Source organism: Trichechus manatus, unplaced genomic scaffold (assembly GCF_000243295.1).
Source record: "Trichechus manatus latirostris isolate Lorelei unplaced genomic scaffold, TriManLat1.0 scaffold00138, whole genome shotgun sequence".
Taxonomy (NCBI): Eukaryota; Metazoa; Chordata; class Mammalia; order Sirenia; family Trichechidae; genus Trichechus; species Trichechus manatus.
The window spans coordinates 788,199-805,567 of record NW_004444074.1 but is presented as its reverse complement, the minus strand read 5'-3'; the positions used below and the strand labels follow the sequence as shown (position 1 = coordinate 805,567).

Genomic DNA, 17,369 nt, shown 5'->3' with positions numbered 1-17,369 from the left:
AGGATAAGACCACAGCAGCCAAGGCCTCTTGCCCACAGCCACAGGGGCCTCTCTGGATTTCTGCATCCCTCGTTTAAACAAAGGCCCCCAACGGTGCCTAGCCTGCAGGCTGAGCCACCAAAGCTCTGGGGATCAGGGGGAACAAAGGTGGAGGGAAAGCAGAGTGCTGACAGGGCCAGAGGCCAGAGGCCGCAGGCCTATAAAAAGGCGGCTGCAGAGGATGTGGCACCAGATGGAGACCCAGAGTGTGCCGCAGGAGCTGGGTAAGTAAGGCCCAAGGGGTGTCCTTGCCCTTCCTTGCCTTCCCCTGCAGACACACCCGGGAAGGGGCTCGGTTTTCCTGCCTTGTGGTCAGAGCCTTCTAGGATGGCTAGACAACAGTGGGCAAACTCTGGGAGGAGGCAGCCTTCTCCTCTTGCCACCCCAAGAAGAGTCACTTATATGGCAAAAACCACTGCCCCAGCAACCATGACTGGAGAGAGTGGGACATGGGGCCCCAGGAAGGGCGCTGACTCCTGGTGCACAGGGAGAAGCTCTAAGGGACAGGAGCTGGGAGATGTTGCTTATTCAGAGGTTCAGAGTGGAAAAATGTACCACAGAGTTTACAAGCATCAGGTCCTGGGCCTGATACCAGCCAAAGCGGAGAGCCATGAAATGCATCCAGAGTCAAGAAGCCCGACGCAAACCTTCCTGTCTTGCCTCCCTCTCTCCTTTCATTTCTTCCCTCCTTCCCTCCTTTTCTTTGTCCCTCCCTCCCTACTTTCCTTTATTCTTCAGCCATCTTTTCTGTCTACCTAACCTCTGTGAGCCTCAGTATTCTCATCTCTAAAATGGGGATAATGATAGTACTTACCTCCTAGGCTTGTTGTGAAGATTAAATACATTAATGCATGAAAAGCATTTAGAACAGTGCCTGGCATAGAGTGAGTCGTTGTTAAGTGCTAGTTATTATTACTACTCTCTTTTATTCCCCACTTTCCTTCAATAAGTCTTTTTCAACACCTCCCTCCCTGAACACGTGCTACAGGTGACTGACCCAGGTCCTGTCGTTGAAATGTTCACCCAAAACGTATTCAATAAGAACACAAATCAGTACTGTGAGGGGCGCTAGAAATCAGGGGAGAAAGTCACTGCAGGCTGTGGAAGGCAGGAAAGTTTCTCTGAGGAGGCAAAACCAGGGCTGGGTAGGTCTTAAAAGATAGAGAAGCCAGGAGGGATTGTAAAACTGTGAGGGTGAGACTGTAAAGCTTAGACTGCCCTTGAATCGGGGATGGGGTGGGGTGAGAGTCCTGGCAGAGCCTGGAGCTGCTGGCTGTGTGGCCAAGCAAATGAGGGGTCTAGACTAGATGGTTGCCAAGGAATTTATATTGGGGTATGTGAGCCTGAGGCAATACTGCCACCTGTAGGGGGTGACTGGAGGAGGAGCAAGGACAGGAGCTACATTTATCAGGTCACAATGCCTGTGCAGTGCTTTACCTGCACTATTGCCTTTAGTCCTTACAACAACCCTGCACATAGAGTTTTACAGATGGAAACACAGGTTTAGCTAATGAACGGCAGAGCCAAGATTCCAACTAGTCTGTCTATTGGATTTCAAGACTGCTCCCTCCCCCATTCTAGAGACCATGTCACTGGTATGTGTTCTGTCTTCCAGAAACCCTTCCAACCACCAAGATGGCTCAGACCAACCCCATGCCAGGGTCCATAGGGCCATGGAAGGTAAGCCCACCCTATCACATGGAAAATTGAGGAATGGAGATCCAACACAGCAGGGGGGGAGATACCGCCACAGAGCAGACCAAAGGGTTGTAGTGCAGCTATGCTTTTCCATGAGACAGTGATCGACCAATGAAATGCTACTGTTTGTAGAAGCAGGGTCTACCCAAGGTGCAGACACCGTTGAAGGATCTCTCAAGAGGCCCCTGTTGGGACAGGGAAAGATGACCCTAGAAGCCCATGATGGGTGGGAGATGATTACCTAGATTCCTAGGTCAACTGTCCTCCACACTGCTAAACTCACCTTAAAATAAAGCAGTCCAGAGGGGATTGTGCCCATGGAGAAACTGAGGACCCAGAAATGAAGATAGATTTGCCACCAGACCCCAAATAAGTAGGACTGAGGTCTCCTACTCCCAACTTGAAGTTGGTTCCAGCCATTGGCTAAAGTGGCTGATCTTCAGTCCTTTCACTGTTTCCCCCTCATACTGCATCTCTGCGCTTCTCATTGGATCAACTCTGAGGCCACTTCACAGCTTTGGGAGTGCTCTCTGTCCTCCGGCCAGGTCCAAGAGCCAAGTTCTAGTTCAAGGAATAAAGAGGGTTCATCACAACTCTCCCTTTACACTTTAGGCTTCTACAGTGGGTGTGGCTGGAGAAGCTAAGGAATAACACAAAGGGAGTTCCTGTGACTTCTAGGATCCTGGCCTCTGGGCCACACTTACACAGAAAATTTGGTGAAACGAGAGTCCACATGGCTAAAACCACCAAATCCTTGGTCTGTTCATTGGGTAGCTATGGTCCCTGGCAGACCGTTCCTATGAACCAGTCCTCCCACACCTCATCACTAGCCTGGACACGTGACCACCACCAACCAGTGGTGTTAATTCAAACCCCTTCCTACCTTGTCTATACTGGAAAATACCTTATCAGGCCAACATAATGACCCTGGGCATCCTGGGCTGCAATTGGTGACAGAAAACACAGGGTCAGACACAAGTAAACTGTTGCCTTGGGCCTCTGTTCTTCTTGATGTACCAAGTTCTAGCTCTATGGCCCCATTCAATCCCATTTCAGATTACCATCTATGACCAGGAGAACTTCCAGGGCAAGAGGATGGAGTTCACCAGCTCCTGCTCAAATGTCTCTGAGCGCAATTTTGATAATGTCCGGTCTCTCAAGGTGGAATGTGGCGTGTGAGTATGGACTTCAGCATGGGACCATAAGGGTGGAGACAGGGGAAGACAGATGTTCCCCCAGACCTGTTTCTGGGAGAGAGGCCTCCATGCTGACATAATCTCAAAAGAAATCAGGACATGTGTAATGTACTAACCCAAAGCTAGAAAGAGCCTAAGGTTCTTAGTGGCTTGGTATTGGGTTTGGGAGGGGATTAAAGAAGTATATACCATGGATGGGGCAGTGACAGTACTCAGATCTGTGCTTCCAGAGCCCATGGGTTGCTACCTATGATTTCCTCAGAACAGCCACAGGACCCTTGAGTTTTCTTGCCTGCAGAGAATAGGTAGAGAGAAAACCATCAGGGTGCAGGCCTCTTTGCTGTTAATGCTCTCCTGTATGTCTCACAGCAGAACTGCCAGCTAATTTTTCTATGTGCAAGGGCACTCAATCCCGTGACTCAAAAGCCACATTAGTTGCTACTCCGTTTTCCAGGGGCTTCTGGTTAATGGTTGATCTCCTTTGTCCATCTCATTTTCGTCTTTGGCTCTTTATTCTTTTGACTTTGCAAAGTCAGGGCCTTTATCATCCGCCTGAAAATGCATAGGGAAGGACTCTCCTTTGGCCTTGGCAGAACTGGCTTTGCATAAGGACAGGCTCCCATAAGTTGCTTGCCACCAAAGCTCTTCAACCCTTTAGAAGGAGTAACGCTTTAAGGTGTCGTAACTGAGACCTGACTATGAAAATTTGATCTGAGATGTTTCAATAAATAAGGTGTAGGTATGGAGCAGCAGGAGGAAGAACCCACAAAGTGGCAAGGAAACAACAAACAGTAATCTACCAAATACCCATTCATCCCTCTACTTCCTTGGGAAGAAGCCAACAGGTTTGGCTAGAGCCAGTGCAATAGTCACTAGATGCTGAACTTGGAGCTCCAAGTACAGAATGAGGTGACTTGAAGAAAAAATAGATAACTTTAGACTGGCTTTGTTAATACATTTCTTGGGTCAATGAAGTAGAACCTTTCAGTGGTTAGTCCCAAAGCAAATATCGCCTTTATAAACCGGCTTAGGTGACTGCCAGCTCATTCCCTACCTCTTATGATAAATTTATGACCTTGTAAAGCCTTATTGACTCGATGTTTTACCCCACTATTATCTGAAAGAAAAGATGCCTTCTCCCTGAGGCCATGTAGGCTCTGAACATCCTGAAGCACCACCATCTATCTTTGGCAGCTGGATTGGTTATGAGCATACCAGCTTCTGTGGACAACAGTTTATACTGGAGAGAGGAGAATACCCTCGCTGGGATGCCTGGAGCGGGAGTAATGCCTACCACATTGAGCGTCTCATGTCTTTCCGCCCCATCTGTTCAGCTGTGAGTCTCTGTGCATGTGGGGGATGGGGAAAGAGAGGGTGTGGGCAGACTGACATTTAAGTTACTTCTCAGTTAGGCTGAGATGTAGCAGCATGAAGGACAAAAGTAAAAAAGAAAACATCACTCCCCTCTTTCTCCAGGCCTGCCATTTGATTTTTTCTCTACCAGATGGTATTTTCCTTAAGACAAGCTAAAAGAAAGCGCCTTCTTATAGGTTAGGTGGCAGGAAATGGAGACTCGAGAGTCCAGATCTTCAAAAGTGCTGTAGGACAACTAGCGAGAGTACTATGGGAAAAAGTAAATCCTTGACCAGATAAATTTCAATCTGTATAACTTTACTGTACAGAATAGGGAAACGCTGAGCTAACTCCAATAAGTGAGAATGACTTAACAGGTAAGTCTTCCAATATCTCTGCTTTGATTCATATTTTTATTTCTAACATTAAGCACTATCCAGCACTAAAAAAAAAAGTCTTTTCAAGAGTTCAAGTGGAAGCAGGATGACCTTCAGGGATGTGTTGAAAATCATCCTTGTATTGAGACTGGATTAGAACCTTTCCAAATAGTCTATATATATATATCATGTGATTTTTCCCAACAATTTCAGTTAATAATGACCTTACCTCACAGTCTTACCAAAATTCAGGTAGTGCAGAAAGAAACCTAAACAACTCTAACCTAAAAAACACAGCCCTGCCTAGAAGTGATTTTCATCTTTTTTTTAAGTATAATTCACATACAGTAAATGCACACATCTTAAGCACATATTCAATGAGTCTTGAAAAATATATACACCCACGTAACAACACACTAATCAGACACAACAGTTCCATCACTCCTTAGAGTTTCCTGGTGTCTGGTTCCAGTCAATTGTTCCCCAACCATTAGCAGGGTTAGTTTTCCGTTTCTGAACTTCAGATTAGTCTCTGCTTCCTTAATGCTTGTGTAGTATTCTACATAAACACAACTTAATTCAACCAATCCCCTACTGGCCATTTAGGTTACTTCCAACATATACAAGTAGTCCCTGATTAACGATGTCATAAGTCGGCTCTAACGTTAAGTCGAATACCTCATTTTTTTTCTAGTTTTCATTATTGCCTTTTATTATCAGCATTTTTATAAATCTGATCTTTGTCTTTGGGGATTGGAAACATTACATCTGAGAATGATAACATCAGCAAATTATGTGCTGCAACAATGTATGTAGTATTTATTACTAAGGATAAGATGTACCCTCCCTCGAAAAAGAAAATGGTCGCAAGTGTGGCTCGTGGTAAATCAACTACATCGTATAGTTTTATAGTTATATATATATATGTTATATATAAATATGTATATATTTTATATGCCACACACGTTAACTTCGACTTACTTTTCCTATTAACTTATGGAATCTTTTTCCACATTAGTGAATATTAATTCCTTGGCTGGCTGTGTGTTGCAAGTATTTTCTCCAGCTGTCATATCTTCTTCATTGGTCTTTTGTTGTTCCAAAGTATAAAATCAGTTATTTGTACATTTTAAATGTTACATTAAATTTGACTAAACAGGATTATGGGTAATTTTTTCTTATGTCTGTATTGCCTGAATCTCTTTACAATGATCACGTACTTCCTTTCTTAAACTGGAAAGTAAATGTTTCCAATTTGAATAATATATGGCAATTAAAGAATTAAGGTTTAACAGCCGTAACACTGGTACTATTTTTTAAAATTTATGTATTACAGAACCACAAGGAGTCTAAAATTACCATCTTTGAGAAAGAAAACTTCATTGGACGCCAATGGGAGATCAGTGATGACTACCCGTCTTTACAAGCCATGGGCTGGTTCAACAATGAAGTCGGTTCCATGAAGATACGATGTGGAGCGTAAGTGCAAAAAACGGTTTGGAGCAATTTCAAAGTAACTCTTCCAAGTGAAGATTTTATAAATATTAATACATCATTGGTCATGTTTTATCAAGATTTTATACACTGAAATCATATTGGTATGGATGTCACATTCTAGTTACTGGTAATTTTGAATCTCAAATTCTTGGTACCAACTACCACTTACATTTTATCAGATTTTCTCCCCCAGACATTCCTCTATGGAAACATTTGACTATTCTACCTTTTTTTTCTTCCCCACTCTCTCTTTCCTGGGGTCTTCAGTTGTATTGTAGTAAAGACAACATCCAAGAAACAGGCGCAAAGTAGGTTTTTCCAGACTTAATCAGCTGTCTTTAAAAGCACATACAACTGCTATGGTTGCCAACTAGATCAACATTAATTGCAGCATATAATAGGAGCGCTGGTAGTACAATGGTTAAGTGCTCAGCTGCTAACCCTAATGGTGGTGGTTTGAATCCACCAGCCAATCCCCAGGAGAAAGATGTGACAGTCTTGGAAACCCTATCTGGCAGTTCCACTCTGTCCTATGGGGTCACTATGAGTCAGAATTGACTTGATGGCAACTGTTTTTTTAGCCATATCCTGCCTGGCACATTTAGGATGGCCATCTCCTAAGCCTAAATACATCATTATACAGGATGTGTTGAGGAAGAGGCTGAAGTTTTGGGGTGTTGACCAGGTTCCTAGTTTTACTAATCTATTGTGTTTTGGATTTCTTAGTTGGGTTTGCTACCAGTATCCTGGATACCGTGGGTATCAATATATCTTGGAATGTGACCATCATGGAGGAGACTATAAACACTGGAGAGAGTGGGGTTCTCATGCCCAGACCTCCCAGATCCAATCGATTCGCCGTATCCAACAATAGTGGATTAAAAGCTCCAAGTAAGAGAATTCCTCAAGCATGAGACCCTGCTAAGCACCAGATTTGAAGAGCTCTCTAGAATGAGTTTTATGTTCTGCTCAAATACTGCTTCCAAATGTCAGCTGCTGAAATCAATAAATGTCATTTAAGAAAAACTCTGCAGACTGCATTAACTACCATGCTTTATACAAATCACAACTTCTATGGCTGAGAATCTTTCAAGACAAGTTTCATCAAAACCCGAAACTCCCTTTTGTGTCCTTGCACATCACTCTTACAAAAGGCCAAAGACAATTATTCCCTATCTTAATGCATACAACCCAAATGTCGTCAGACCTTATAGTGACACGCATACACTTTCGGTAAATGTTTTTATCTTTTCTCTCCAGTTCCTCCTTTTTCTCTTATTAGCAAAGACAAATAACATCCAAGAAACACAGACAAGTAGGTTAATAGTCCAGAATTAATTACTTGTGTTTAAAGGCACAGTTACCGAGGTTGCATTGCAGCTGGTTCTGTTAATGTCAGCACTGATTTTTTCACCTTGTGACAAATCTTCTAGGCAAATCTAAGTAAGTTTCTCAAATGTGTACTGTCATATATTTCTTTACATAAAGCTATGAATAAACCCAGAATCTCAGCCAACTTAACATTCTAGATAATTGCTTAGCTCAATTTTGGTTTCTTATTTCAAGTGATGAGCAATAAAACTCAATGTTCTGCCCAAAAAAATAAAGCTGCTTTCACATCTGTTTTAACACACTATTTTCTAAGCACCTGAGTAACTCTTATGATTAAAAAAAACAAAAACAAAAGACATGACACATCATCGTGATACATTTAGGACTGAAATTCTTTGTGCATTTGATCCTCTGACAAAAGATTATCAACGTCAAAATCATAGTTGTTTTCAGCAGATTTTTACAATTAAAACACACAAAGGATAACACAAACACCTCAGAAACTTTAAAATTTTTATTCAACAATGTACACTTATTCTCTTAATTTGATCTACAAATTTCTCAAGTTTTTTTTTTCTGATAAAATAAGTAAATCTGTGTATGGTCGTAGAGTGTTTGTAATTTATATTTTTAAACACTGAACATGAAGTAAGACATCAATAAAGGAAGATCATCATGTAACTGACACTTCCTCAGAATCCATGACATCAGATACAGCTAGGGCAAATACCTAAGCATTTAGCAAAAGGGTAAATTTCTGGTCACTGCTCTTATATCTAGAAAAGGTTTATCTTTATGATTGGGCAAAATAAACATTAAGACTTTTTTTTTTTTTTAATTTGGGAGAAGGAAGGAGAAACATCCTCTAACATTGTAGTCCACTAGTTTTCCTTTCCCCCAAATTAAGAGGTAACTCAGCTCCTAATTGCCTATGCACACAAGACAGAAATTACTGTGCTCCTACAGTATGTTCTAAGACTGAACGTAAGTGAACTGACAGATGCCAAAGAGTAGCCATAGCCATCTAAGATAATGCGCTCGCTACACTCCTGCACTTCTGCCTTATAAGGCCATGCATTACGAGTCAACTTTTGAGTCTTGAATAGTAGACTATTTAGTCTTTAATTGCCACTATCAGTGAAAATACAGAAGGGTTTTGCTGTGTTCTCAAAGTCAACAACATACACCAAGAGCATACTTGATGACAAAGAAGTAATCCTCTTTTATATATAGGAAAAGCTTTAAATGGAAATATTTCTTTTACTACTAGGAGCATGGGGAAAATACTTTTAAGTGATAACTTCTACTTAAACTTACTAGCCTCTCCTACAATGGTACTGAAGAGATTACAAAACAATCTTTTAAAAGATGATCTGAGAAAACCTGGCCAGCACATCTACACTATCTTGTAAGTACACATACACGTGAAGTAAAGCTATTTAGTACATGCCGACTGCAACTATTTAACCAAATGTGCCCAATTTCTAAACTTGTTCTAATCAGCTTGGGCAATTTTAAAGATATACATTATTGTTAAAATAACATGTGCTTTGATCTTCAAACAACTGAATGATTCTAATCAAGTCAATCATTCAGTAAACCACATTTATGTTAAAGCAATAAAGGTAAAAAGGCTACTCTACTTTTAAACCAGCTTTAAGACACAATCGTCACAGAGCTCCATGTGGCAAATGTCCTTCCTTCATTTCAACTTGAATTACTTCCCATTTCTATTTGATCAAATACACTGAAATTTTACTAAGGAAGCAAGAGCATCTAATGGTTTGTAGAGCTGATATTAACTGCCCTGTTTCAAGAAAAGCCCTTTAATAGATACAAGTCAAGCTCTCTTTTGAACTGAAGTTTATTAAAATAGGTGCCAGTTTTCTCTTTAGTTCTGATGAGCTAATCCAGAACTATAAGTTTGAGCAATGTTTCCAAAAGACAGTAAAGCTAAGAACAGCAAAGTAATAATAGGTCGCTTTGGGTAATGACACACAAATTAAATTAAAAACATGTGCATAGCTTTATTCATCTACTTAGAACTAACCTTTCCACGGAGATTCGGCAAAATTTGAGTGTGCAAAATGCATTTCTAAAAGGTAATGCAAGCAAAGCTTTTCACATTTACACTGGCAGGAAATACAGAGAAACTAACAAGTCACATTAGGGAGAGCAGATTTTTTTAATGACAAGAATTGCACAGTTCATTAATTTTAGACAATTGTTGCAGACATAGATGTTTAAAATTTTCTAAGCAAGGTGCTTTAACAATAAAAAATTTAAAGTTGGAAAGAGCTGATAACTTGGGATCATAGCTCACACAGAATTCCAAATTAAAGTTGACTCCATTTATCTCCCTAGATTTTGCAAACAATGTTTTTCATAACACTTTTTTTCTCCTTTTTAAATAACACTAAAGGAGATAGTAAGCTGAAATTATTTTCCAAAGCACACATGAATTGGTGTCATCATTTTACTTTAAGAAGGTGCTGAGGGGACAGGGAAAAGGAGTGAAGAATCCTTTTACTATTTCCCACTACACAACAGCCGCTAATAGACTAAGAACAAAAAATTAAACTACAAAAAAAAAGTGAACCACTTCCCCAGTTTATAAAATAGTTCCAGTTTGTGACAAGATCTTTAAACAGAGAGCACCAGTTGGGCAATAGAATAAGCATTTCACACTGCATGAAAACTAGTGAGGTGGTAAGAACCATCAACTATCTCAGGCATGACTACATGGCCTTTCCAATTTTTTTTTTTTTAATATACATGCAAGGCACATTGATATAAAAATAGAACTCTGGCCAAGACATATTAAATAAGCAAATTAAAATTTTGGCTTTGCAATACTGGCAACATCAAAATATAACCAGATAGCTTTGGACCACACATCTTTCTTATATTCATCCACCCCATTTGGTGTCCTCCCTCCCTCCGCCACCTGGTTATTCTGGGTTCTATTTCCCTCAAGTTTGGGTATGTGCTTGAGAAATTACTTTTCCTCTTGTCAAGTAGCACTTCTACTATACTTATGTTTACTTTTGTTATGTAAAAATATACTAGGGAAGCAGAACACTGGGAGTTTTGATTGATTTGATTAAACTAAATCTGACAGGCTCGGGGCAGTATTGTTTCTCTTCTGTACACAAACACAAAAATAAGACCCCAGCTTACACAGACAATTGTTTTCTTTTTAAAAAAGATAGATCAGCAACAAACCAAAGATCCTACTTCCTTTAAGCCTTTCTTTCCAATTCCTCTTTCTGAGGCAGAGAGAGGGAGTAATAGAAACAATGATTTAAAAGATTTTCAGTAGTAGAAGACATTTTTAAGGCCTAAAAGTGTAATATTAACAGAATTTTTATTTTCCTAAGTTACTGTCCATGATAGGCCAATAACAACTATGAATTAATTAGTTCTGATTCCCTCCCTAAGAGAATTTTAAAATTCATTCACTTTTGTTAGTGGCTGTGCTACAGGAAAGGTATCAAAGCAACCTATATAGAGTAATGTAAAAAGTGCATCACATTCTTGATTTTCAGTTACTCATAGCAGCAGGATTAATCCAAGACAGAAAACAGCTGTATTTTCATTCTAAAAATGCAACAATACTTAATGAAATGTATTCAAGATCATGAAAGGCTCCTCCTCTAAAGAGGATAAATGAAATAGACTAACAGACAACACGAGCAACTAAAGGCATTCATTCATATTTACATATTAAAACCACTTCTGTTAACACCAAATTTTTACATCTAGCAAAAGAAATGTATATTTTAAGAATAAAGCAGATGTTTCTAAAGCAGTATCCATTTTTGGAGCTTTTGTTTAGCACCTGAGGGGTGAAAAAAAAAGGTACACGGAAAGCTATATAATTTACCTCAAGTTGGTTTGTTGGTCTGGAGAGTACAACTGTGATATACAATAAAGTGAAACTGAATTGGAAAATAAATATGTGTAGCTATTTTAATAAGGCTGTAGAAAAACGATACTGCAGTATTATAAAATGGCTTTATAAACATGGACATGAAATTTTCTGGATAAATAGGGAAGTCTGAATCAGCAATCCTGTCACATATGAGGATGGCTGTTCCTTAGGTTTCTAGCCCATAACTGCTTTGTAACACTCCTGGTAACCCAAAGCACTATAATATTTGTGCCTCACTGGGAGTTTTTATTACACAGACAACCTAAAACTTTATTCATACTATTCTGGCACTCAACTACTTTAAGACCTTTTCTTGAGTAGTGAAACAGTATGAAATTTAATTTAAAGCTCAGTAAAGCAGTGCTTTTGAGTGGAGCCAATGATTCATCATTCTTTAAACCAACCCACAACCCAGGGTGGTCCTGGTTCTCCCACATTTCAACAGACTGATGTATGTTTAAAATGAAACTTTTTAAGATACTCAAAGCCGAAGCCCATCTTTTACACCCTAAAAGAATCCTGGTGCTCTGTCAGTTACAGTAATAAAAACAACACTGCTGCTAAGAACTAATGTTCATCTATGTGCCTGTGCAAACTTATAGCAGCTATTTATGCTTCTAGTTTTGCCTGACCCCTCCCTTTTAAACAAATATCAATACCTAGGGGTTGGGGTGGGGGTGGGGAGATGAGCAATTCCTACAGCCTATCCTTTAAAAGTTACAAGTAAGCCTGCTAAGAATACATCCCTATCAGAATCTACCCCAACTGGTACAGCATCAACAGACCTGATAAAAACTACTTTCCATAATATATATTTTTCTCACAATAGCTTGTCTGTTTCGCACAATTACCATTAACTATATAAGAGGGATCATATGTTATTTGAGAACATGGCCCAATGGTTTAACTATACTCATAATCCTTGGAAACTGGACTTTCTCCTCCCCTCAGAGAAAGTCCAATTCCTTGCCTGTGACCATTTGGTACATGACAGAAAATTTCACAGTAGATGGCTTTTTTATGTTTAAAAGCTTACATCAATTACAACAAAAAGCAAAAGATAAACCATTAGATGTCTCTGATGTGGGTTAGCAACAAGCCTAAAAATCATCTATGAAACTACTGCTGCTATGCAATGTTTTGTGAAGAAATACATTTTGTATTGTGGACAACTCCCACAGTGGAAATTTGTCTTATTTTCCCTAAAAACTGTTATCTGTAAAGAAAAACGCAGCACTTTTTCTCCTGTATAAGGTTTTTGTAGATTGTGAGTGATGACCAGGTAAGCAGATAAGGACAGCAAAATTCTAAAACAGAGAGAACATCTCTCAAGACATTTATTTCAAGAAAAAAGTTTTTAACAAATTCCTAGTTATTGGCTATCCCTTTCCAGAAAGAAGGCAGTGGAGGAAGGGCCACTACAGATGGAGTAAATACAGTAAAGGTTCCTTACTAAGGAAATTAGAGGAAAGGCTATGCAAATAATTTCAGTTTAGAAAAGTGGGGGTGAATAAAAAGATAAATACACCCTGTCTTTTGTGGGGAGGGGGGATTACTGAAGACAAGGAGAGTGGTATGTGACACAGAAGCCTACAATCAAGATAAAAAAGAAATCTTCACCCATAATTAGTATCTTCATAGCTATTAAAAAAATAGGTCATGATTTCACTCTTAGTGCCATTTTTCAAATACTACCCTTTTAAGGATTAAAACCACCTGACTTTATTCTGTGTAATGAAAACAAATGGCACAAAATAAATACAAGCTCTTTCTCTGAATACTAATGTCTTACACACATTCACTTCCTAATTTTTAATATCTCCCTCTTTCCCACACATACACAAGCACTCAACATACATATACACAGAGACACACACCTTTTTCAGTCTTTATAATGGAAGGATGTTAAAAATCCCTTCTAGACTGTATTTGGTTTATGCTACAGTACTAATACTCTGAGTTGAAGGAAAATTCTTTATACCCAACAATAACACATTAATGTTATTTAAATGTGCTAAATTAATCACAGCTGAAGTTTGTTTAGAAGCTTACACAAAAATAATCAGAAAACAGATCAAAACTCTTAAGATTTTTTTTTAATAAGTGCTCTGTAAGGAATTGTGTGAGGACCTAAGGAGAGATTTTGACAAGTAGAGAATTAAGTGTTACAAAACAGCACAGAGATTTGTCCCAAAGTCCTGCTTGTACCTAGGCAATTAAGTCCGTTAACCCAATGCCCAAAAAATACTGACAGTTAATATGATGGGGCAGTAGGGTTCCCAGAAAGTTAAAGAGACAGTTCTAACTATATACCTCTAACCATACAATCAAGGAAACTTCAATGGAGAAATTAAGTGATATGTTGCATTGTTTTATTTAGAAGCGAGACTCTCAAAAACCTTTGGGCAAACAGAGAATAAATAAATTCTTTTTGACTTCTCTGAATATGGAGGCCTGAGGGATATTGAAGGGAAGTAGGAAAGCCAAAGCTTTTTACTGAAGTTTTGTTGTTTTTTTATTAAGTAAATGTTGCTTCTAAACTTCTAAAAAGCTCAATTCAGATGGGATCTGTTCTTTTTTTTCCCCTCCCTTTTTAAATATATATTCATTCAATCTCTGTATGTCACAAATGCAGAAAATTTCCTGTGAGTTGTGAGCCAGAAGAGCCTTAAAATTCCAGGCAAGCAAAATGGACGTTAAAAAAAAAAGAATCTGGCCCTAAGGCGACAAGTGGTTTACACAAGGCAATTGAACACACAGCAGAACTTTAAAACCTATAAAACAAACTGGAGCCTTTTTTTTTTTTCTTTAATCAATCTTTTTTTTTTTAAACTTAAAAAAAAATTTTTTTTATTTAAAAAAACACAGAAACACAGACTTCTTTCACTTCAGGATGTGGTAATGTTGTATTTTCCAGTTTGTTCAATGCTTTAAAGCTCAAGGATGCCTCTGCTTTCAATTGTACATGGGCCTGAAGCATCCTAGCTTTTGGCAAGCAGGCAGGAGACTCAACAAAAATCAAAACAGGAACAAGGCAGACTAAATGCAGGGCACATTTGTAAACATATCATACATTTGAAAATTACAATATCAGTAAAAGTGATACAGTTTACAGGTGAAATGAAAACTATCTGGAACTGGCCTACCACAAGTTTCTGAACCTGGACTGATACAATAAGTTATATATATATTATGTATAAAAAGTTTTGTTTACATCAAGTGGAATTGGCAATCCATGCTTATACTTTTAAAATCTAAGCAGGGCAGAAATCCAGACTAAAAAGATATTTTTAATTTCTCTATCTATGTTGAGTCCAACAGCTTCTTTCATGAACTACTTGTTAAAAGCCCCAAATAACCAACAAAACAAGAAAACCCATTCATACTACAGTCTCTCAAAACTGGACATTTCGTAAGCAGACAGGTAGAGCAAAAGCAGTTACTTTCTCCCCCAAATGCTCCGGGGGATATAACCTACTTTTATTAGAAGACTACACGTCATATAAAATGCCCTGCTATCTTAACCTGTATTTGACATACATGGATATACTAATTTCTGTGTGTGTGATGTGATGCTATGTCAGGCCAGAGAACTTGTTTTTATGCCATCACCCAATCTTAAATTGGACCCTTAGTTTCTGCACACACAATAAAATTTATTTTAGCATGCTATACACAAGCTGCAGTGCAACAGGATGGCAATGTGATGGTAAGACAGGGCTTTGCTCTTCTCTGCCCAAAAGAAAAATTTCCAGAATTTCACATTATTTTCCTTAAAACACCCATTTTGCTCTAGTAATAAAATATATTTATAAAGATATCATTAGAAGCTAAAAAGCTCAAAAGTATAGTTTGCATGAAAACACTTTCTACAGGCAGGGTTTATTACCTCCTCACTGGCTAAAAACATGAAAAGTTTTAGTTTTAATGGGCTTTTTTCTTCCTGTTAGATTTTTCTGAGAAATTAAAAGGGAGAGAATTTACAGAAAGATACAATAATTTCTCTTCAGATGTTTGATGAAAAACAAGGAAAACAGCACATTTAGTGTTACTGACATATAGCAAGTCTGGAGCATCTACAGTTGAAAAGCAGAGTATGTTTTTGCTCCCAGTTATACAATTACATTAAAATATGGGAACAGGGGTATTTTTTCCATATTAAATACCTAAGCCAATTGCTTGTTCTGCAACTTTTCTTTAAATGACACTCATGGATTCTTCAGTTGTAAAAGTCCAATGTGTAACCAAAGCCAAGTGACTATGTACCACCAACTATTTCAGAATTGTAGAACTTTAATGCCCTCCCCTCTCCCCACCCAACAAAAAAATAAAAGGAAAGAAAGAGAAGTATTTCCCCAACACCCCACAGAGGTCGAGCTTAACTCCTGGCAAGACATGCAAATCATATTCGCTAAAAAAAATATACCCCTGCAAACTTCAAGGCATTTATCCAGCATTCTTGCAGGGTTCAAAGTAAAACCAAAGATCAAGGGAGGAGTGGGGAAAATGTTGAATCATTCTGGGTTCCCCGTGATTAGTGTATCACTTTAGTCACCGAACAAGATACAGAGATCTTTTAAGTGGATTTGCCTTTCCAGTGGGTCATTTGTTGCCCAAGTTGATGACAGCAGGAACTTTAGAACCACGCTTGTTAAGTCTGTATTCATTACTCACTTGCATTCACTCTTAAAAACAAAATCTAAAAAAAGGGGGGCGGGGAGGAAAAACTATTCAGTACCGGAGATTAAATAACCATGTGTAGTCTCTTGAAATAATTTTTGATTCCTTAAGAAGTCTAATTACTTTCAGTTGCCTTTTTTTTAAATAACTATATATATATATATATATATTTGTATATATTATCCTGTGATTCTACTTATGGTTCCTCTGCTGCATTGAAGATCTAGGAGCATAAAAGCCTTGCGTCCCCCATGAACGGTGGCTCTAATGCTGCAGAAAGGTTACGAATAGGCAGTCTGGTCCTGCTACCTTCATTGATCTGGACTATCCATGGCTTCATTGTAAGTGATTATCCTTTTGGGATCTGCAGGGAAGGTTAAAATAGAAACAAAAATAAGGTCTGCCCCTCAAAATGCCCACGTCCTCCCCTGCCCCCCAAATCCCAAAATAACCATCATCATGTATTTAAATTGGCCCTTCTTTATAAAAACACAATTTAAAGGCCACGTCCTCTTTGCATTAACATATGTGATCCACTTTCTCAACCCAAAGGTAGCTGTTAAGTATTCCAATGGATTCACAGCGACAAGGTCCTCTAGCCAGTGAGGGCCCCAACTCATACAGATTACAGATGGGTGAGTTAACTAGGGTTTTCTATGTGTTTATTCTAATAGTAATACATTTGAAAAAGTGGACAAAGAAATAATAATTCAATACTAAAACACTTGGATGTATTTTCTTCTGCTCTTCTCAGCAAAATGAAATCAAAATTTATTTCAACCAGTGTGAGCTGTCTGTCTAGCAAGGAACTGTACAAGTAAAACCTAGCAGCAAAAACTTCAGGCTAAGTTAGTTTGGCAGAAAGTACCGATTCAGTGCTAATTGTGACTTATTCCTTCTTCCTAATTTCCCACAGTACCACCAGCTTGATTCTTAGCAATAGCAAAAGTCTACAGATGTCTTGGGTTGTAAGTATAAAACTGTCATAATGTGTCTGATCAAAGATCCCAGGTGTTATTCCTGTTTTTTTAAATGTTTGGTTATTATTTATTTTTTAAAAATATCAAGTACATAACGATATAATCAAAGTGAGAAAAAATGCCCTTGTTTTCATTTGACAATAGGATTTGACATATTTTCCCAGGTATTATTCTAAAGGCCAAATTTCTACTGTTTGTTTAGCTGTCTGCTCCCCTCTTCTGGAGAGGCAATGATTTTATCACACACAATACCTATCATAAGAACTTTTAAAAATATACCTAG

At 38.6% G+C, this 17,369-nt stretch overlaps 2 protein-coding genes across 2 annotated transcripts in view; one reads left to right on the top strand and one right to left on the bottom strand.

Moving 5' to 3' along the window:
• Positions 1-220: 220 nt before the first annotated feature.
• CRYBA1 (crystallin beta A1) lies at positions 221-8,197 on the top strand. The gene is made up of 6 exons (XM_004385350.2): positions 221-263; positions 1,655-1,719; positions 2,794-2,912; positions 4,128-4,269; positions 6,000-6,142; positions 6,887-8,197. The coding sequence occupies exons 1-6, from the start codon at positions 221-223 to the stop codon at positions 7,032-7,034; spliced, it is 660 nt and encodes a 219-aa protein (XP_004385407.2). The 3' UTR covers positions 7,035-8,197.
• Positions 8,198-8,294: 97 nt separating this feature from the next.
• The window catches only part of NUFIP2 (nuclear FMR1 interacting protein 2), a 30,793-nt gene continuing 21,718 nt past the window's right edge, over positions 8,295-17,369 (bottom strand). Inside the window, exon 4 of the mRNA XM_004385349.3 lies at positions 8,295-16,470. Within this exon, the coding sequence (XP_004385406.1) occupies positions 16,418-16,470 (53 nt within the window). The 3' untranslated portion in view covers positions 8,295-16,417. The remainder of the gene's footprint in view (positions 16,471-17,369) is intronic.